At 53.7% G+C, this 19,839-nt stretch overlaps 3 protein-coding genes across 3 annotated transcripts in view; 2 read left to right on the top strand and 1 right to left on the bottom strand.

Moving 5' to 3' along the window:
- The first annotated feature begins 255 nt into the window (after positions 1–255).
- TEKT2 (tektin 2) lies at positions 256–5,054 on the top strand. Its single transcript, XM_058040360.1, has 9 exons — positions 256–411; positions 769–894; positions 1,539–1,744; positions 2,209–2,352; positions 2,848–2,962; positions 3,289–3,396; positions 3,777–3,920; positions 4,122–4,201; positions 4,837–5,054. The coding sequence occupies exons 1-9, from the start codon at positions 256–258 to the stop codon at positions 5,036–5,038; spliced, it is 1,281 nt and encodes a 426-aa protein (XP_057896343.1). The 3' UTR covers positions 5,039–5,054.
- A 363-nt stretch (positions 5,055–5,417) lies between these two features.
- On the top strand, positions 5,418–10,767 carry ADPRS (ADP-ribosylserine hydrolase). Its single transcript, XM_058040259.1, has 6 exons — positions 5,418–5,646; positions 6,628–6,724; positions 7,487–7,694; positions 7,786–7,970; positions 8,062–8,162; positions 8,676–10,767. The coding sequence occupies exons 1-6, from the start codon at positions 5,418–5,420 to the stop codon at positions 8,966–8,968; spliced, it is 1,113 nt and encodes a 370-aa protein (XP_057896242.1). The 3' UTR covers positions 8,969–10,767.
- Positions 10,768–11,472: 705 nt separating this feature from the next.
- The window catches only part of COL8A2 (collagen type VIII alpha 2 chain), a 31,316-nt gene continuing 22,949 nt past the window's right edge, over positions 11,473–19,839 (bottom strand). The window contains exon 3 of the mRNA XM_058040257.1: positions 11,473–16,256. Coding sequence (XP_057896240.1) covers positions 14,335–16,256 — 1,922 coding nt within the window. The 3' untranslated portion in view covers positions 11,473–14,334. The remainder of the gene's footprint in view (positions 16,257–19,839) is intronic.

Below are 19,839 nucleotides of genomic sequence, written 5' to 3'. Positions count from 1 at the left end.
ATTAAGTTCCTTGTGAGGGACAGATGGGACAGGGTTTTTCCCCCTGGCTGGGACAGAGGATGCCTCCCATCACCTGCCCTTGTGCTCCCCCATTTTAAGGACATGTATCTGCATTAGGCCAGGCTCCAGGTTGCAGCTTGCTGCTGCCTTTCTCCTGAAGAGCTCTGTGGTTTTTGGCTGCAGCTCCATTTCAGGTGTATTTCCATGAATAAACACAGAAATCTTACGCTCCCTTTCAGTCACCTGTTGAGCAAGATGGCCTCGCTGAGTGTAAAGCCGGGCCAGCGCTTCACCTTGCCGGACTGGAAGAACAACTCCCTCCTCATCTCGGCCGACGCCGAACAGCAGCGTTATAATTCCCACCACATCCGGCAGGAAGGACGAGTTCTCCGCAATGACACTGGCAACCAGGTGAGCTCTCTCTGTCAGGATAGTGGGCTGAGGAGCTGGGGAGAGTGTCTGGATTTGGGTGTATGGATGAGGGAATAAAGGCTTTACCTGTACAGAACATGCTAAGAATAGACATTTATTCCCTGTAAACCCACCTGCAATGATGTATCTATACTGTCACTAAATGTCTGTTTCTCACATTTACTGCCACTCATATTCTTCTCTGTGCTCTCCATTTGTGTAAATGACTGTGATTCCAAATGGCAACACGTTGTATTCCTGTGAGAGGCTCAGTCAGTACTGAAAATGGGGAACGGCTTCGGCAAGATTCACAACTACAATTTTAAAAAGAGTGACGGCATCTCTCTCTAATTCCAGGCAAAATGGGATGAGCACAACAGCCGAACCCAGCTCAAAGATCGTATCACCACCGTGGACAACTGGAGAGAGGCCCTGGCCAAATGCCTCACAGACTTAGATTTGGAAATTGAAGCCTTAGGCAAAGTATGTTGGGAAGGCAGATGGCTGGAAATGAACTTTCACTCTCAACATGGGATGTGAAATTATTGAGGCTTGTCTTGTGCAATGGGCAAGCCCATCTGGAGTTCAAGGGGGGCTTCTCACTAGATAAATTTATATATATATACGTATATTTTATACTGAGATCCATACTTGATGGAATGACTTCCTGGATAACAAACCACTGTGTTCTTGGCTGAGCCAAGCCATGTCATGCATCTGTGTATTACATGCTCCTGTTTGGATTTCTGGGTGGATTCTGTTGTTTGGACTTTTTTATAAAGCTCTGAAGGATAATAAGAAACATGTAAACACCACCCTTCAAAAATGTTTGGGTTTACATAAGGAACAGTGGTGAGAGATCTCTGATACCGTGAGTTTTAAACCCAGAAGCTGCTGCTGCTTCTGGAATTGTTAATTCCCAGCAAGATGTGATTCCCAATGCAAATGGCAGGTGTAGAGGACTAAGGTGTTTGGCTCTGGCAATTTTTATTCCAGACTTGATAAAAGTTTTCAGAGCTGCAAAGACAGTGTGAGTCCCTCTTAATGATGATATGGGGGGGTTCCCCTTCCTTTCTCTCTCCTATCTCTAAAGATCCCCCACACACCTGATTGATTGCTTCTTCCAGGTGAAGGAAGCAGCAGAAAATGCCATCCAGGCAAAGAACTTGTGCTTGGATGTTGCCATTGAGTGCCTGACATTCCGTGAGAGCCGTCGTGACATCGATGTGGTGAGGGATCCTGTGGAAGAGGAATTACACAAAGAGGTGAAGGTGATTGAGAAAACCAAGAAAGAGCTGCAGCAGCGAGTGGATGATGCCTTCAGACAGCTCTGGTGAGCAGTTACAGCTGTTGGCTGATGACTGATCTCCTTGCTTGGCCACAGATACTTAATGTGCCTCTAATGCCACTCTGAGATGAGCAGGGAACCACACAGGAACCCTGGGTGATTTTCAAGCTTGGGGATTTGGCAGGGAAGGGTGTGTCAAGGACAACTTCACAAGCACCATTTGGAAATTTTGTCCCAGATCTCTTGTGCCTTGGTTTAGGAATCAGTGGCCACGAGGTGTCAAAGCTCCCAGGCCCTGGTACTCTGTGGGAATCCTTCACAGCTCCATTCTCCAGGGTGATACCAGCCAGGCGGGCAGCGCTGGGCAGGTCAGGCCCTGTTCCCAGGGAGGGTGGGAGCTCATCATTCATTTCACTAAGATGACTGACATGGTGATGAAGGCTTTGGGAATTGTGAGCTGCCCCTGCCCTGGGCCTGCTCCCTGCTGACTCCAGCCTGGCTCTCCACAGCCTCTTGAAGGAAGCTCGTCAGCAGCTGAGCTGTGACCACCGGCACAAGGTGGAGGCGCTGGAGCTCGATCGGCAGTGCATGTCCTTCAATCCCACCTCTGGCAACATCTCCTTCAAGGTCAACCCAACACGGATCCCAGATGGGTAAGGAAAGAATCTGTCCTTCTGGCCTTGTGTGATCAAATCTGCCCTGAGCCCTGGGTTGCTTTTTCCTTCCATGCTGTGTCCAGGCTTGATGGGCACAGTTTTGGAGAGAGCTCAGAAGAGAAATTGGCTGTGGCATGGGGAAGCCACAGATTTTTGGGAGATAGCTAAATTGTCACCACAATCTCAGTGGGGACTAGGTGCCCTGCCTCCCTCCTGCCTGGCTGTAAGTGATACTCAGCAGTGTGGTGTCATTGTCACCTCTGGCACAGCTCAGGGGGACCTGCTGCACATTTTCACTTACCTGGCATTCCTTTCCATGGTTTGGAGGTGTCCCTGGTGGAGCAGATGTTGGGCCTGGTGGGGTTCAATCTATGAGGAGATCAGGGAAGATGTGACCTCCAGCTTTCCAGAATAATTTTGTGTTGCCACCCTGGTCTCAAGCAGGTTAAAATGTCTTGCAAACACTCATTTTCGTAACTGATTTGTTCCCAGAACAACTGCACTTAGTGAGTGGGAGATGAACAGCCGGTGCAACAAGGAGCATGCTGAGGCAGAGATGAGAGCCTCAGTCGATCTCCGAGGAGCAATCACACTTGCCATTGCCCAGGTAAACTGCTCCCTTGGCCCGGAATCTGTGGTGCCATTCTGGATCTGGTGTGGGAGAGTGGCAGCCGTGTCTCTGGATCTGTCTGGGAGCAGCTGCCCTCCTGGTTTAAGTGGGAGCTTGGTTATGCTGCAGAGCTTGCTGAGACTGGATGTGTCCCTGTCCATCGATCCCCACCTTCTGGCTACTGGGGAAGTGTGACATGCACACATGGCAGCAGCCAAACCTGGCTGGTTTTGCTCCTGGGCTTGTCCCAAACTTCCAGGCACAGCTTGGGGGGGACACAGACACCTTGCAGCCATGTGTGACTGGAGCTGTTCTCTCCTCAGACAAACAATGAGCTGGATGCTCAGCGTATAGCTACAGAGTTTGCGCTGAGGAAGAGGATGAGAGACATGGAAGCAGCCCTTAGTGAGCTGAGATGGCAGGAGAAGAATGTAAGTGTTGTTTCTTTGGTCATTGACTGCAACCCTGGCTGGGAACAGAGTCCCAAAGGCTCTTTGTTACATGGAAAGTGACTCAGCCTAAGTGTAGTTTCCATGTGTTTGCTGTTCAGTAGCACACATGTGATCCCAGCAGTATCCCACCTCTCACAAGTGCTTCTCTGGCACTGCTTGGCAGCACTGCCAGGTTTCAGCCTCTTCATTTCACCCCTTGTCTCAGCAGCACCATCCTGGTCCATGTGAAAGCAGAGGATTCAGTCCTCAGAAGCCCTTGAGTAAAATCTATGCCCAGCACAGCAAAATTCCCAGAGACACGGGGGCAGCTTCCCCGTCTGCATCCCAGGCTGTCCCTCATGACACATTTATGTCTTCAGACCCTGGAGGAGATTGCTGAGATGGAGGAGGAGATCAGGCAGCTGGAGGAAGATATCAAGAAGAGAACCCTGGATCTGAAAGTGGCTCACACGCGCCTGGAGACGCGCACGTACCGGCCCCACATCGAGCTCTGCCGGGACCAGGTACCCCACCTGCCGTGGTCCCTGCAGGGAGCTGAGGGGAGGGGGGCTCTGGAAAACATGGATGAGTGTTGGAGCAGCTGAGCAATGCGTCCTGCAGTGACACAGCAAAGCAAGGGAATAATGTCAGAGCTGGGGGACAGGGGAAGGCGGAACTGTGGCCTTTGTCAAGCCCTGTTAAGTGCTGTCCCCTCCTCCCTGCAGGCTCAGTTTGGACTGACAGACGAGGTCCAGCAGCTGGAGGGGATGATCCGTGCACTCCAGCAGAAGAGGACAGAGTCACAGTGAGTGTCCTGCTGTCCAGGAACAGCAGTGCTCAGCACTGCCCTGAGGGGATGTGGCTCTGGGTGTCCCTGCTCTGGGCACACCTGCCTTTTGGGACTTGGGCTCATGAGGGGCAGCAGTGTTTGGGCTTGGTGCATGTGGGGTACTGTGCTGGGAGGGGAATGGGCCTCCCACAGCCCCTGCTTGACTCTGAATTCATCCAGATCCTGACTGAAAAGGGACAAAAAGAAGAGTGACAAGGAAGGAACACAAGTGCTGCTGTGGGCTGGCAGCTCCCCGGGTGCACATCTCTTGCTGCCCTCCCAGAGCAGTGTGTGGGCTGGCTATTCACTGCCCCAAACAATGAGTATCTGATGAGTTCACTCCTTGTGCAGGGCCACATGCTGCCAGAATGTGGGAAGTTGGGTGCTTCCTGTCCAGTTTAAAATCATGGAGTATCCTGAGTTGGAAGAGACACAAAAGAATCACTGAGACCAACTCCTGACACTGCATGGGACGCCCCAACAATCCCACCCTGTGCTTGAGAGCATTTTCCAAATGTTCCTTGAGCTCTGGCAGGATTGGGGCTGTGACCATTCCCTGGGGAGTCTTTTCCCATTTGATCCCAACTCCTGTCCCTTCTGCTCATTCCCAGGGATGCCTTGGACGCTCTTTACAGACAACTCCACCGCATTCAGACCGATATCGGCTACAAAACCAATTCTCTGCAGCTAGACAACAAGTGCATGGATACTCGGAGAAAACTCGTGGTCCCTGTGGAGAAGTTTGACCCAGAGGTCGACGCTGTCAGCCGCACCAGGAACCTGCCGAAGGAAAGTCAGCTGGAGCTGGCTTAGCGCGCCGGGAATTGTGCAAGCGCGGGGGGAATGGAAAACTCCCGGTGATTCAGTTCCGCAGCAAGGAAAAGCGACATCTGCGTCGTGTTTGGGGAGAATGGAATTCTTCTCCTAGTTTGTTTTATAACTGTCTGGCCCTTGGATGATGTTTACAGCCTCCCGCGCTCCGAGGAGATTTATAAACAATAAAGGGCCTGTCCCCAGTTGTCATCCGCGGCGATTAAATCCAGCTGGATTCCAGGAGGGATTTAAGGGAGCAGGGCTGTGCTGCCGGCGCCTCGGTCCTCCGGGCCGCCAGGGGGCAGCACTGTGCGCGGAGCCCCTTCGGCCCACGCTGCCCCCTGGCGGCCCGCGGGAAGAAGGCGCCGCGCGCGGCAAGATGGCGGCCGCGGGTCCGGCCTCAGGCGCCGGGCGGCTCCCGGCCCGTCCCCGGCCCGGCCTCGCTCGGTTCCGGGGCTGCTTGGCCGGGGCGTTGTTGGGGGATTGCCTGGGAGCTGTTTTCGAAGGCAGGAGCGTCGTGAAGCTGCCGGAGCTGCTGAGTTTCCTCAAAGGGCTGGAACCGGCGCCGCCTGAGGAGGGAGGGGAGGCGGCGGGGAGCGCACGTGGAGGTGCGTGGGGGGGAGCGCGGCGGGGAGCGGGGATGTGCCCCGGTGCCCCCTCACACACCCCGCTGTGCACGGCACTCGGCACCCCAGAGATTCGGGTTGGACCCCAGCACCCCCAGGACTGGGCTTTGAGGGTGCCCAACCTGCAGAATCCCCAACCCCTCAGCTCCCCCGAAACGTGGGTGCCCCCAGTGCTTACCCCTCACCTGGTTGTGGGGTATCTCTGCTGTGACCGCCCTGACTGTCCCCTGCCCTGCTCTGTCCCATCCCCCTGTGCTGTGGGGGTTCAACACCCATTCCTGATTCCCAAGGGATTCCTTAGGGAGTATTGGGAAGGAATTGTTCCCCATGAGAGATTATGCTCTGGCACAGATTGCTCAGAGAAACTGCGGCTGCTCCATCCCTGGCAGTGTCCAAGGCGAGGCTGGATGAAGCTTGGAGCAACCTGGGACAATGGAAGGTGTCCCTGCCCATGTCAGGGAGTGGAACAGGATAGGCTTTAAGGTCCCTTCCAACCTAAAGCATACTGGAAATCTGTGATTCTGTCCATATACACCTCTGGATGTCAGACATCTCCTGGCTCTTACTAACCTTGAAGTATATTCTGTGTCATTATAGCTATGGATGCAGCTCCCTGGCTGTGTCTCCTTACTCTGACAACCATGGCAGTGTCAACCTCATAGTGCCAGGGAACTTAAATTCCAGACAGGTTTGGGTTGGAAGGTGCCTTAAAAATCACCCAGTGCCACCCCTGCCATGGCAGGAACACCTTCCACTGTCCCAGGTTGCTCCAAGCCCTGTCTAACCTTGCCTGGAACACTTCCAGGAATCCATAGGCAGCCACAACTGTCCTTGACAGCTTGTGGCAGTCAGCCCTGGAGATGCCCAGGGTGGTGCCCAGCCCAGGGTGGTGCTGGCAGAGGACAGGAGCAGTTTGTCCCTGGCAGTTTGTCCCTGGTGTGACTCTTTGCCCTCCCGTTGCAGAGTCGCTGCCCTACACGGACGACACGGCCATGAGCAGGTCGGTGGTGCAGTCACTGCTGGCCAAGCAGGAGTTTGATGAGGTTGACATGGCCAAGAGGTGAGCATGAGGCTTCCTGAAGGTGTGACCATCACTGTGACTATCTGTGGAACGGGACAGAGGCTGAGGCAGACTAATTCTAATTGCTAATTTTTGGAGGGGAGAAATTTAGGAAATAGGTGGTTAATCCTTTAGTTTGTTAATCCTTTTGCTTTGCCATGCCTTGGACCATGCAGCAGCATCAGCTGCAGTGTGGAGTCTGAAGCTGCCTTGACAGGGCAGCGCTGCTGTGTGTCAGCCTTGTGTGTGTTCACCTTGGGGGAGGAGAATGCTTGGAGATTCCAGAAACATTTTGTTTCATGTTTATTTGTTGCTATTTATGTTTGCACTGCCCTTAATTTAGTGAGGGAATAGGAGTGAGCTCAGCTTGACTCTGTTTATGATCCGTTTCCCTGTTGAATCCCCAGCCCTGAGAGCATTTGGTTCCACTTAAGGGAAAGCATTTCTTTGTTTAGAAAACTCTTCCATTGAACTTGAACAAAAGACTTTCCTTGTGGTTGTGACCCACGGAAATGTTTCTAGTTTGCTTCTATTTTGAGGCAGAGCTGAGAGGGAAACAAGTGGGTTATGGAAGGTGATGTTTATACATCCTTCTTTCACACTGTTCTTTGGGAATTGTTTCCTGCAGAACTGAATCTCTGAGCCCTGACTGTCCCTGATTTAGGTGTGTGTTGTTAATTCACTTTAGCAAGAGCCTTCCTCCAATCACAAACCCCAATAACAGACCAAACCCTCGGGGTGTTTTCCCCCTGCCCACACCAGGTTTGCTGAGGAGTACAAGAAGGAGCCCAACAGGGGCTATGGGATGGCCGTGGTCAATGTCTTCAAGAAGCTGCTGAGCCCCAAGTGCAGTGATGTGTTTGAGCCTGCGAGAGCCCAGTTCAACGGCAAGGGCTCCTACGGGAACGGCGGCGCCATGAGGGTGGCCGGCATCCCCCTCGTCTACTCCGACATCCAGGATGTCAAGAAGGTATTAATGGAACATTCTGGGCTTCTCTGGGTGTCCCTGCTGCCAGGGGAGTGTCCCAGGAAGCTCTGCTGACACCGGGGTTTCTCTGCAGTTTGCGAAGCTGAGCGCGGAGCTGACCCACGCCAACTCCCTGGGCTACAACGGGGCCATCCTGCAGGCCCTGGCTGTGCACCTGGCACTGCAGGAGGGGCTCAGCAGGGAAACCTTCCTGGAGCAGCTCATCAGCCACATGGAGCACGTGGAGGCTGATGACAAATCTCTCAGTGATGCCCGAGCGTGAGTTCCTTAGGGAAAGCCCCAACCCTGCTCTGGTGGTTTGTTCTGGCTCTTCACGTTCTCTTTTCTTCACTGCCCTCTCTGTTTGCAGGCTGGGATTTGAGGATTTACCATTTTCCAGGCGTCTCAAGAAAATCAAGGAATTTTTGGAGCTCAGCAGTGTTCCCAAAGCAGATGTATTGTTTGAGTTGGGTGAGTACCTTTCTTAGGAGAGCTGGAAGCAGGACTAACTCAGCAAGCCTGGTAGATGCATGTTCCCCGAGATTCCTGTTCAGCCTGGTCGATGTGTGTTCCCCGAGATTCCTGTTCAGCCTGTGCTGCCTGTCAGGCACAGACAATGCTGGAAAAGCAGCCTGTGCTCACCAGTCAGGAATTCTGAGTCTCAACCCAGTTATTTCCTCTGTGTATTGATAGGAAAAAAAATGTCTTGCTAAGGGAAACTCACCTTGCATAATGTTTCTTAACATTCCAAGACTCTTAAGGGCTCTTGGGTCAGCATATTGAGTGGGAATGAGTAGATGTGTATGGCCAGGCTATACTGGGGAATTGCTCTGCAGGATGTGAGTGGTACTGGGGGGCTGGGGGGTTTCTGAGGGACAACTTTTTGCACTTTTTCCTGGTAAAATCTGTGATATCATTATGGAAAGTCACCAGTAGGATGGGAGAAGGAAGGAGGCCAGAGGGTGCTGACGGTGTGTGTTCCAGGCAATGGCATCGCTGCGCTGCGCTCCGTCCCCACTGCCATTTACTCCTTCCTGCGCTGCATGGACGCTGACCCCGACATTCCTGAGCACTACAACGCCCTGCAGAGAACCATCATCTACTGCATCTCCCTGGGGGGGGACACGGACACCATCGCCACCATGGCGGGCGCCATCGCCGGCGCCTACTACGGCCAGGAGCAGGTGCCCCCGAGCTGGGAGCAGAGCTGTGAGGCTTTCCAGGAGACCCAGAGGATGGCCAAGAGCCTCTATGAACTCTACTGCCAGCGGCTCTGAGCTCCAGGGCAGCCCCAGGGCTTTGCTGAAGGCAGAGGGATGGTCAGCTCTGCTTCCCTGGTCAGACCCCGCGGTGGATCCGCGCCGTCGGCCCACGCCAGCGAGCCTCTGCTGGGAAGGGGAAGGTGCCTGCTGCTGTCAGCTGGGAGCTGGGAGCTGGGAGCAGGAGCCAGCCTGGGAAAGAGGGGACATCCCCTTCAGTCAAGGGTCAGCTGGGAAGTGGCTGCACTTGGACAGTGGCTGCAGCTCCCTGAGTGTACACGAGTGTCTCATTTTCCATGGATTTCTGCTGCTTGCTTTGTCCACCATTGTGCCATTTGTCATTGCAGTTACTGGCAGGTGTCTGAATCCATGGACTTTTCCCTGTTTTCCTCTGCTCATGTGTCCATGGGCTGTGTTTTGGTGGTCAGTGGCTTGTCCAGTCTCCACACCCCTGGTACAGCAGCAGGTCATTGTCAGCTGGCCAGATGAGGGATGTCATAGGAGTCACCAGAGATTCACAGTTGTCACCTGTGCTGAGTTAGGATAATGGAGCACAGATTTCCAGGGAAGTTTGTTGCCTTAAAGGCAGAATGAGAAGGGCCAGAGAAGGGATTTCTTTGCATTGCTGATGGCTCTGTGAGAGACCTTTGATGCCTGCAGACAATCCCAGCTGGCTCATTGTCCCTGCTGGGAGAGGGTGTCACCAATTGCTGCTCCTCCTGTGTCCTTGGCCCTGTGATCCAACAGGCACCTGCTGCACTTTGTGCCCCCCTGCACAGCTGCTGTCACACTGCTGCAGCCACTCTGGCTGCTCCTGTGTTCCTAATCTATGTATTCTGTATTTTTACAGTCTTGTATATGCCCAGAGCACCAAGTGAGATTCCTGTTTAAATCACAGAATGCCCCAAACTGAAAGGGACCCGCAAGGATCATGAGTCCAGCTCCTGTGGAGTGCAGGGATAGAATTCCTGGTTCTGCTGCAGTCACAAAAGTGACTTGAGCAGGATGCAGGAGTTAATTTATCACAGTCTTAGCCTCTGTACTTGGTAAAAATTGCCCCAGAATTAAAGGGAAAGGTGGGTTAATTTGGGACATCAATATTAAAAAGAAGCTGGTGCTGGTGGCCCAGAACATTCTAGCACAGCTGTGTTCCAGAACCTCACATTTAAAACCTTTTCCTAGTGGAGCTGCTCAAAAAGGGAAAAACAGCTTGGGAATGGCACATCTAGAAAGGGTTGGAAGCCTTTTAATAATTGAAAACAAAAAGTCATCACATGGAAATGTTTATAAACTTAAATGTGACAGTGTAACTCTTGTTATTTCTCCAGCATGTCTTGTGACACTGGGAAGTGGCTGTGGTGCTCCCCAGTGGTGTCAGCACGTGGTGGCTGTGTCAGGCTGCATGCACATGAGGGAATCTGGCTGCCACAGGTCCTTCCAGCTTTCCCTGTTGTCTGCTTCCTTCAAGTGCCAGTCTTTTGTGTGATGCTATAATGGGTTTTCCTTGTATAAATGGATTCTTGTCCTGGGAACATGTGGGATTTTGGTCTGTTGTATATTTTTGTATTGTGTTACAGATCTGAGCTGTAAAATACTCGGTTTTCCACATTATTCTGCCAGAGGGACAACCAGATTCATGTAATTATTTAAAAGAAGATATTTTTCTTTTAAAGCAGCCTTATAATTTTAAATGTCTGGAACTCCTGACAAGCAAATAGCTCCTGTTTAAAGACTGGAGCTTTTTGAGCCTGAATTTAGATGTGTACTAAACCCTTCAGTTTCCTTGGAAAGAAGTAAAATCCCTCAGTTATCTTTAAGTTGCCACTGCTGTGTTTTCACTCAAGTCATGAAGTTGTGCATCCTCAGTACCAAGAGGACCAGGAGTGGTTCTTGGTACAAGGGTGAGTTGACACTGGAGGGCCTTTGGAAAGGCCCCTTTTCCTTCTCAGCCTGTGGAAGGAGTTCAGGTGCTGGAATCCAGCATGTGATGATGGTGCAGAGAGCAGGGAATGCACGGGGAGCCTCGTGAATGGCAGCAGGAGGATGGCTTCCTCCTTGGAATGAGCTGTGTGTCAGCCAGGCTTCCCTGGAAATGTTTCACCCCTTAAGGTGAGATCTGGTGGGAAAACACATTTTCTTCTCTTTGGACTGTGATTCTGTGAAGGTGCAAGTGATTCACCAGTCCTGAGTGTTCCTGACTCACTCAGGATTGAGGCTGGCTGTGCACAAGGTGTGTGATGCAGGATTGAAAAATCATGGGAAAAAACCACACAGAAGGGAAAGGGAATCCCTAAGACTTTAACTTGACTCCCTGAAATTAATAATCGCCAGGCTGCAAGGATCTGGGTTTCAACATTTCTAAAACTGGATTTCTGGAGACAGTGTTTCCCTTAATCACAAGAAACATGCATTAACTTCTTGCATAAGGATATCAGTTAGGGAATCTGCTGGGAATGAGCAAGATCATTTGAGGTGGAAATAGAGTGTGTATGAGACAGAGCAAGACCCAGGACAAAGCACAGCTGAGCCCACCTCTATACAATAAGTTTTATTGATGTTTGTCAATACAATCAAGTACTGCAGTTTTAGTTGTGAAGAGCAGGTCAGTTTTGGGTCACAAAGAGTGCATTTTAAACCAACTTTTACTAGGACAGTGCATGTAAATAAGTATTTACAAAACTAAAAACCTCTATATACTAGGTTAGAAATGAAGATACTAGAGGCAAATTTAAAAAAAATAGTAAGAATTTGTATATAAAAATGCACATTGTAATGCAGTTTTCAGCATTAAAAATAGACATACCTCATCCAACCCAACCTTTTTTATTCTTGTGATTGAAACCAAAATCCCACGCGCTCACACACACGACAGAAAATAATCCTTTCTGCTGGCTAATATGTACTCAATATTCCAGAAAAAAAAAAATCCTTCTGGAGAGTGAACAGCCTCCCTCATCCTGTGCATCGTTTTTTATTTTTTTTAGCCTAACTATGTGCGTGTAATATCTTTGCTTTCCATTAGTGTGTAAATGTAAGAGGTTAAATAGCTGCTAGGGGTGATTATGGGTTTGCTCTGCACGTGATAGGAAAGTGGAATTACAAAACTGTTATCTACAGCACAAACTTCATCTGGGGGTGGCTACAGTGAGGAGTTTGGTCGTTGCTTTTTGCCAGCTCGAACAAGAAGTTTGGAATGAAGCAGAACAGAGCAAGAAGAGATGGGCTGTAGGTTAGGCACAGTATAAATAAGTTGCTTTGAGGAGCAGTATGAAGCTCCCACCAGGCGTGGCAGCTCCTGGCCCTGCACGAGGCTGGACCAGCTCAAATCCCTCCATTCTCCAGAGAAAAGGAGCCAAGTCCCCTCCCAGCATCCTCTCCTACCAAACCTGGGCCTGGAAAAATCATCTGAGCTTCCACTTTTAATTTAAGGGACTGTTCCTGCTGGGAAATAACCTGCTAGGATCACAATCCAAATGGTCCTGGCCGTGCCCTCAGGAGTTAAAAAACGTCCAGTGGGATCAGACACCTTCCAGCTTGGAGGTTCATCTCTGCATGAAACTTGCAGCTTTAAGGAGAGAAATTCACAGGGAAAAATCCCAGGGAGAGGACACACAGCCCTAACAGGCAGTGCTCAGAGCACTGGCCTTCCAACTGCAAATTTCCTTCTTGTGTTTCTAAATCTCAGGGTAGGTGAGTTTTTAAAAGGAAGGCCTGAATGGCAAGAGGCAGAAACACAGGACAGGCTTGAGGAGAAAACAAACAAGCAAAACAGAAATAGGAAAAGAAAAGTTGTTTAAATATCTCATAGAGTCCATCTGGAAAACAAGCCCAGTCCCAGTCTTGCTACGTTTCTTTGGCCGTCAAACAGGCTTTGGGAAAAGGCAAAGGTCAGAGCTGGTGACCAAATTGTTGCTGTTTCTCAGGGATGTGCCTTTGCAGAAGGACATGCAGTGGGATATGCACATGGATTGATTCAGCAGCATGCTCCTGGCCTGGGATGAGCAGCATCCCTGTCCTGGAAGTGGCAGTGACTGTTCTACTGTGAGAAAACCTGCAAAGCCACAGGATCTGTGTGGGGCAGTGCCATCATGCCTGGCCCAGAGCCCTGCAGCTCATGCTCAGGTCAGTAATGCTCCAAGCATTAGAGAGACAAAGTGGTAACAACAGGCAAATGTTGATTTCTTTAACCTAAGTCACAGAGTGGCCCCGGGGCTGGTGCCCTGTCACAGGTATTGCACTACACTTGTAAGTGATGTTCTTCAATGGGTCATAGCACCGTGGTGAAATCACTGTGTGGAAAGTTAGAACCAGCACTGTTTTGTCTTAATTCCAAGATCCCCAGAAAAAGGGGGGACACCAACGCAAGAGTTCACACATCCCAAAATAGTGAGACAGGAAAAGCAAGTTGTCCATCAGTGGCACTTCCTTTTGTCACACCAGCTGGCAGCACCGTGAGCTGGCTTGCACTGCCATCCTTGTGTGGGCAGAGATGCTCCTGAGGCCGAGCAAGTCTTTGGGCTGCAGAGACAGATGGGACAGGACCAGCCCTTGGACTTCCCAGCAGGTGAAAGGAGAGAGCAGATCGTTGTTCATCACGGGGTCCCAGCTTCCCTCACCGCCTTTGGAACTGGTCACGGCATCCTCCCAGGTACCAGTGCCTGGATGATTTTATTCCTAAAGGTGCTGGGGGGGGGAGGGTTAAAAATAATATTTACTTCTTAGAAGAAGGTGCTTATGCAAAGTGTTCCACTCTTTAGGATTATAAATCCAACCACACTGAATCTGGAGTGAATCGGAGAGACTGCCCCAAAGCACAGTCTGGAAAAACAGGCGTCAGCAAGCCTGGAACTTGGGCATCTGATGGTTTGGAAGGAAATTTCTCAATCCAGCGTGGATCCCTGCTGCTGTATGGGTTTGTGTAAGTGCCTGGGACCCTGCATTGGTTACCAGCACATCAGCCATGACACAGCTGGATTTATTTATCTAGCATTCCAAATGGGAAATGAGGGCACTTGATACAGACCATGGGGGTCTGGTCTTCCTCTCAGGATCACAGAGCCAGATCCTTGCCATCCCAAGCGTGTTCCTGTGTTTGATGTCCAGTCACTGGGGTACTTATTCCAAATATGCTTTGTTGAGGAAGTCGCTCCCCTCCCTCCCTTCTCCCTCCCCCCAAAAAAGAAAGATAGATGGATAGATGTCTCCTTCCCGATTACCCTCTTGACTCATGGATCAAACAGCGTGAAGCAAGGTCCCATGACAATGTCTTGCGTGTTCTTCCCAGTGATTTTTCTTTTTTGTATTAATTTTAAAACACTTTTTTATCAAAAAAAAAAAAAAGTTTATGGCTAAAGTGGGTGAAAAGGAAACGTGCCCAACAGCTGTTATGTGGGGCAGAGCAGGAACCCGGAGAAGGAGGAGTGGATGTATTCCGTGGAGTACAGCCCATTGGCCTGGTCCGAGGGCATCTGTACCCAGACCTGGTCGTTCTCCTTGAGTTCAAGCACGGCACTGCCCGAGGCCTGGTCCAGGTAGCCCTTTTTGTACTCATCGTAGGTGTAGGTGGCCGGCACGTTGTTCTTATACAGAGCCACCCAAACGTTGGTCCCTTTGACGTGCACGTGGTAGGCAAAGTAGTAGATTCCGGATACGGGGCAGGTGAAGATCCCGGTGACCGGGTTGTAGCCGTTGTGCCCGTTATACAAGGTCCGGTCAAACTTGACGGGCATGCCGGAGGCGGGGAAGGGGGAGGTGAGGATGGCAGTGAAGGCCGGCGCGATGCGGGCAGCGAGCTCTCCTCGGCCGTACTGTGGCTTGCCCGGCTTCCCGTTGCCCAGCACAGCCCCCTCCACGCCACCGTCCGGCAGGTGCAGCCCCGCGATGCCCGTCTCGTCCAGCACTCCTGGCGCTCCCGGTGGCCCGGGTGGCCCCGGTGGCCCTGGTGGCCCGTTCAGCCCCGGCGTTCCTGGCATTCCGGGTGGGCCGATGGGTCCGGCCAGGCCAGGCTCGCCGGTCTTCCCCTCGCCGGGAATGCCAGGGAGCCCGGGCTCCCCTTTCAGGCCTGGTAACCCCTGAGGCCCCATGGGCCCAGCAGGTCCTTGCAATCCCGGGATGCCGGAGGGGCCCCTCAGCCCCGGCTGCCCCGGGATCCCACCGTCCCCTTTGGGCCCGGGGCCGCCCGTTAATCCCGGCACCCCCGGAAGGCCGATGAACCCCGGTTCACCTTTGGGGCCCGTCGGGCCGGGAGGTCCCAGTGACCCGGGCAGGCCCCTTTCTCCCGGCACCCCCGGCTTCCCCGCGAAGCCGTTCGGGCCCTGGTCGCCGCGTATCCCCGGCATCCCCGGGGGCCCGCTCGGCCCCACGTCCCCCTTGGGGCCGGGCAGGCCGTGCTTGCCCGGCAGCCCCATGGACCCCGGCGGGCCCGGCGGGCCAATGATGCCGGCAGGGCCTGGCTCGCCCGGCTCGCCATCAACGCCGGGCTCCCCCTTATCGCCGATGGCTCCCTGTGCCCCGGGCTGCCCGCGGTCTCCTTTCAGGCCGGGCATGCCCGGCTTCCCATAGCCCGTGGGGCCCGGCAACCCAGGGAGGCCGCGGATCCCGGGCTCTCCCTTCGGTCCCATAGGGCCCTGTATCCCCGGCACCCCCGCGACGCCCGGGACCCCGATCCCATCGATCCCGGGGGGTCCCCGCGGCCCCACAGGGCCGGGCTCCCCGGTGACACCCGGCCCGCCCGGGGGACCCATGTCGCCCTTGTCCCCGGGCGCTCCCGGCAGCCCATCGAGGCCAGGCTTCCCAATGCCGGCCGGCCCGGGGGGCCCCGCGGGGCCGGGAGGGCCCCCGTTCCCCCGGGGCCCCGGTAAGCCTGGCTTCCCCACGCCGTTTTCACCCTTCATCCCTCGTTCTCCGCGGGGACCCGGCTCTCCTTTCGGGCCAGGCTCTCCCCGAAAGCCGGGCAGGCCGGGGCCGCCCTGGGGACCCGGCTTCCCATTGACAGAGAGGCCGGCTGGGCCGGGCAGCCCCGGCGGGCCGGGCAGGCCCCTCGGCCCTTGCTCCCCTCGCATGCCGGGCTCGCCCTTGGCTCCGGGCATCCCTTTCATACCCGCCTTCCCGGGGAGGCCTGGGATGCCCGGTTTCCCAATGCCCGAGAAGCCCGGGGGCCCAGCAGGCCCAGGCTGGCCGTGCATTCCCGGCTTCCCCGTGCCCGGTTTTCCCGGGTAGCCGGGGGGCCCGGGAGGTCCACGAGGGCCAGGCTTCCCTGGCGGTCCTGGCTCGCCTTTGAGGTCCATGGGCAGCATTGGTGGCATGTCTGTGGAGAGAGGAGACACAGAGTGTCACTAGAGCTGGCCGTGGGCAAGGTGTCCTTGGGATGTTGGAACTGGGGTCTCTGAATGGCCTGGGCTGGGCTTGAACAGGGACCCTTCCACTGAGACATGGCCACAGCAGCTTCCAGGGCCCCCACATCAGAGGGGTGTCCTGAGGCGAGGCCAAAGCCCAGAGTTCTCTCATTGCAGCTTCACATCCCTCCATGATGTCAGGTGCCACCATGGAAGGTGCCAGTGCTTGCTGTCAGCTCTGGCAGGGCTATTTTGTGATGCGTTACTGCAGGGTGGTTTTGGAGCTGGATTCAAACCTCCTGCTGCCTCACTTCCCAGCGGCCTCGAAAGCACCGTGGGATTCAGTTGTTCCTGCCTGGGCTCAGCTGAGAGGATGGCGACAGAGCGAGCCAAGACTGGGGATAATCCCTCACCCCGTCCCGCGAGTCCAAGGCCTTGGGAGACCTTTAATCCTTTTGGATTAAAAAGAAAACTCTTGGACGTGTACTCCAGAGCCTGAGGAGGCAATGGATGTATGGGTTAGGCCATGCCTACAGTGCTTGCTGGCACAGCTCCCAAGTCCAGCAAGGCAGAGAAAAACCAAAAAAGCTTTGGGGATGGAGCAGAAGCCAAGAGCTGGGAGGGAAATGCAGCCTCAGCTCCATCCAAATGAGTCAGCCCAGCTGGGAATAGGCCGCAACCACTTGACATTTCAAGAATTTATTGAGGTCTTTTGCAAACGGATATAAGAAAGAAACTAATGGGCTGAGAGACTCCAAAGGCAAGGAGAGGCAGATGACATGCCCACCACAGCTCAGCATGGAAAGCACAGACGTGAGCATAAATAACTCCTCGAGGCTGGCCCAGGCAGGGTGTCACCTCCCACGTGACACCAGGAAAGGGTGAGAAAGAATAAATCTGACAAACTCTTTTTTTGGGCAGTTTGAAATGAAGGAAATACTCGACAGTCACATGAACACGCGATGATGGTGAGAAATGCGAAAGGCGGAGGAAAGGGCTATGACATTTTGGGTGAATTTAAATCAGATCTGCCTGAGGGAGATCATTCCAGTTGGGAAGAGATCTATATGGGCAAGTTCCTGGGGTGGGAGCAGGATACAAGGTCTGCCAGTCTGGCCCCCTCAGAGAGCCAAGCTGGGCTTTGGGAGCACGGACACACGTGGTGCTGGGATCCGCCAGCACGGAGATTTCCTCAGTCAACGGGAAAAGCTTATGGGAGATTTGAGACACGTGAAAAGAATAACTGTGGCAGCAGCAGGCACAGCTCCCGGAGCATCAGAGGTGGCTTTGCCTGCCCTGAGCACAGCAATTAGCTCTGGCCCTTCCCAGCCTGGTGCTGCTGTGTTTTCCTTGGGTAATGGAAACATTTTTAGAGCTTATCTATAAATCAAAGCCTGGCCCACGTCCCCAGCTCTAGCTGTGGTCACTTGGCTCTCTTGATGAAGGAAATACTTGTCTGTCATGACACTGCCACTGGATTTCTGCAAACTTCAGCTCCTCACCCAGGAAAACAGTGTGGAAAAGAGGGCAAGGGAGCTGTGCCGCGCTGCACCATTTCTGGGGTTTGGATTCTGGAAAAAAATTCTCCAGTAAATTATTTCAATGTGTTTTCTCCCCACACTTTTTCTTTATAATTTTTTATTTTCTTGCAACGGTTTGAAACGAATTAGTTTTCTAGGTCATTTTGCATGGAATCAGAACAAGGATCTACAGCTGAGCCCACGAAGGAAGGAAAAAGCACACACACTCTCTCTCACACAAGGCAGCGGAGAGAAACGCCAGGCGGGAGCTGCCAGCTTGCAGGCGGCCAAAAAAGCAGACGGGAAAACCAAACCGGGGCCGGCAGCGCGGAGAAACTGGGACACTGCAGCCCCACTGGTGTCCGATTTCAAAAGCCCATGTCTTACCACAGACACATGTCTCGGAGCTCTGCACTTCACAGCACCAGCGTGGGGTTCTGTGCTCCCCTCGACGCCTGAACTGAGCTGCTGTGAATGCTGACAGAGCCAGCTGGGGCAGCAGGAGGGGCACAGGGCAGGAATGAGCCCTGGGAGTCCTGAGGAGCATGGACACGGCCAGGTGGGTGCTGCAGCCCCTCTGCAGCTGTGTTCATCCTGTTAAGGACCCTTCCTGCCTGGAGAAGGGACGCAGCAGCACAGCAGAGGAACAATCCAGCAGGATGGGAAGTGGTTCCCAGCCATGAGCAGCCAGCAGCGGGTCTGGCCAGCACGGCCAGATGACACTGCAGGAAGGAGAGGTTGGCTGCTCTGTGGCGGAGCCCGGCCGAGCTTGTTCCAGAGCTGCTGCCAAGCTCTGTCTCGTGAGAGAGTTTCACAGGCTCAAGGGGATGTTGTGTGGGATCAGTGTTTTAGCACCTCTCATGCTGTCTCCCCACACTGGGTGCCCCAACACAGCACTCTTCGTGGGTTTACCTGGCTGCAGGGCCATGGACCTGGTTGAAATTAAGCCAAAATAAACCCCCAATGTTCAAATCTCTGCTTCACTGTTCTGAGCATTTCAGCATTTAGCAGCATCTCCTCCCTGAGCTCCCTCTGTGCTCTGGTGCAGCTATCTTTGGGTGAGAAAAGGTGTCTGGCACCCTGAGGAAACCTGTCACTCACAGATGGCACCTGGAGCAGGAGGGAACCCCCCAGCCCCAGGGCCAGGCTGGGGCAGCCGGGGGGCCCCACAAAGCTCCCCCAGGTCGGGGTAACCCACGGGGGCACGGCACAGCCCTGCGCCGTCGCGGCCAGTCAGCTGAGCTCCCCGAGCAGGGCAGAAGGCCAGCAGGGATTTTCCTTGCCAAATTAGAGGTTAAGCAGAGATGGGAGCTCGGTGGGATCCAGGAGGCACCGGCTTCCCCAGCTGCCTCTGAGCAGCCCCGCAGCCAGTGGCTCGGGCTGCAGCTGTCCCTGCGTCCCTCTCTCCTGTCCCCCACCTGTCCTCTCCTTCCCAAGGGTTTTAGAGGAGTAATGTCCAAGGGACCTTTGTGCTCTGCCCTGCCTCAGTGTCCCCTCTGCCTGGTCTAACCTGGCAGAGCTTGTCCAAACCCCTCCTTGCCACAGCCTGGCACACTCTGCTCTCCCCACCATAGACAGCGTTACTCAGAGGCAATGCAAGTCACTCCCATGCATAGGAAGAAGGGAAAAATGAAGGGAGAACAGCAGGGAGAGATTTGAATCCAGTCCCACCAGCAGCTGAAGTGTTCCTGTGCTACGCTGGAAGGTTTTGGCTCTGGCTGGGATTCAGGGAGCAGCTTTACAACAGCTGGGAAGGGGGCAGGGAGGGGGGGCTTGTAGCACACTTGGGCTCCAGGTTTTGCTGTGTGTTTTCTGACACATGTGCTGGGCTGAACTCCTGATAAGCCATTCAGCCCTCCAGTAAATCAGCCACCGGTGGCCCAGCCTTCTCTGGTTTCTCCTCCCAGCGCCAAGACTTCAGCTCCTGGGAGGCTCCAGGTCTATGACAGCCCTTGGGGAGGCTCCAGTGGCTCTTCCCAAGGGCCAGGCACTGACCTGGCCGGTCTGGATACCTGAGCCCAGCAGTGCCCCATCC

Source organism: Melospiza georgiana, chromosome 24, assembly GCF_028018845.1.
Source record: "Melospiza georgiana isolate bMelGeo1 chromosome 24, bMelGeo1.pri, whole genome shotgun sequence".
Taxonomy (NCBI): Eukaryota; Metazoa; Chordata; class Aves; order Passeriformes; family Passerellidae; genus Melospiza; species Melospiza georgiana.
This window is presented reverse-complemented; position numbering and strand designations above follow the sequence as displayed.

Bases quoted from the DNA above. Each gene is read 5' to 3' on its own strand.
- TEKT2 (XM_058040360.1), top strand. From the start codon at position 256: ATGGCCTCGCTGAGTGTAAAGCCGGGCCAGCGCTTCACCTTGCCGGAC. The intron at 895-1,538 runs GTATGTTGGGAA...TGCTTCTTCCAG, and splicing joins AAATTGAAGCCTTAGGCAAA to GTGAAGGAAGCAGCAGAAAA. The intron at 4,202-4,836 runs GTGAGTGTCCTG...GCTCATTCCCAG, and splicing joins CAGAAGAGGACAGAGTCACA to GGATGCCTTGGACGCTCTTT.
- ADPRS (XM_058040259.1), top strand. From the start codon at position 5,418: ATGGCGGCCGCGGGTCCGGCCTCAGGCGCCGGGCGGCTCCCGGCCCGT. The intron at 5,647-6,627 runs GTGCGTGGGGGG...CTCCCGTTGCAG, and splicing joins GGCGGGGAGCGCACGTGGAG to AGTCGCTGCCCTACACGGAC. The intron at 6,725-7,486 runs GTGAGCATGAGG...TGCCCACACCAG, and splicing joins GAGGTTGACATGGCCAAGAG to GTTTGCTGAGGAGTACAAGA.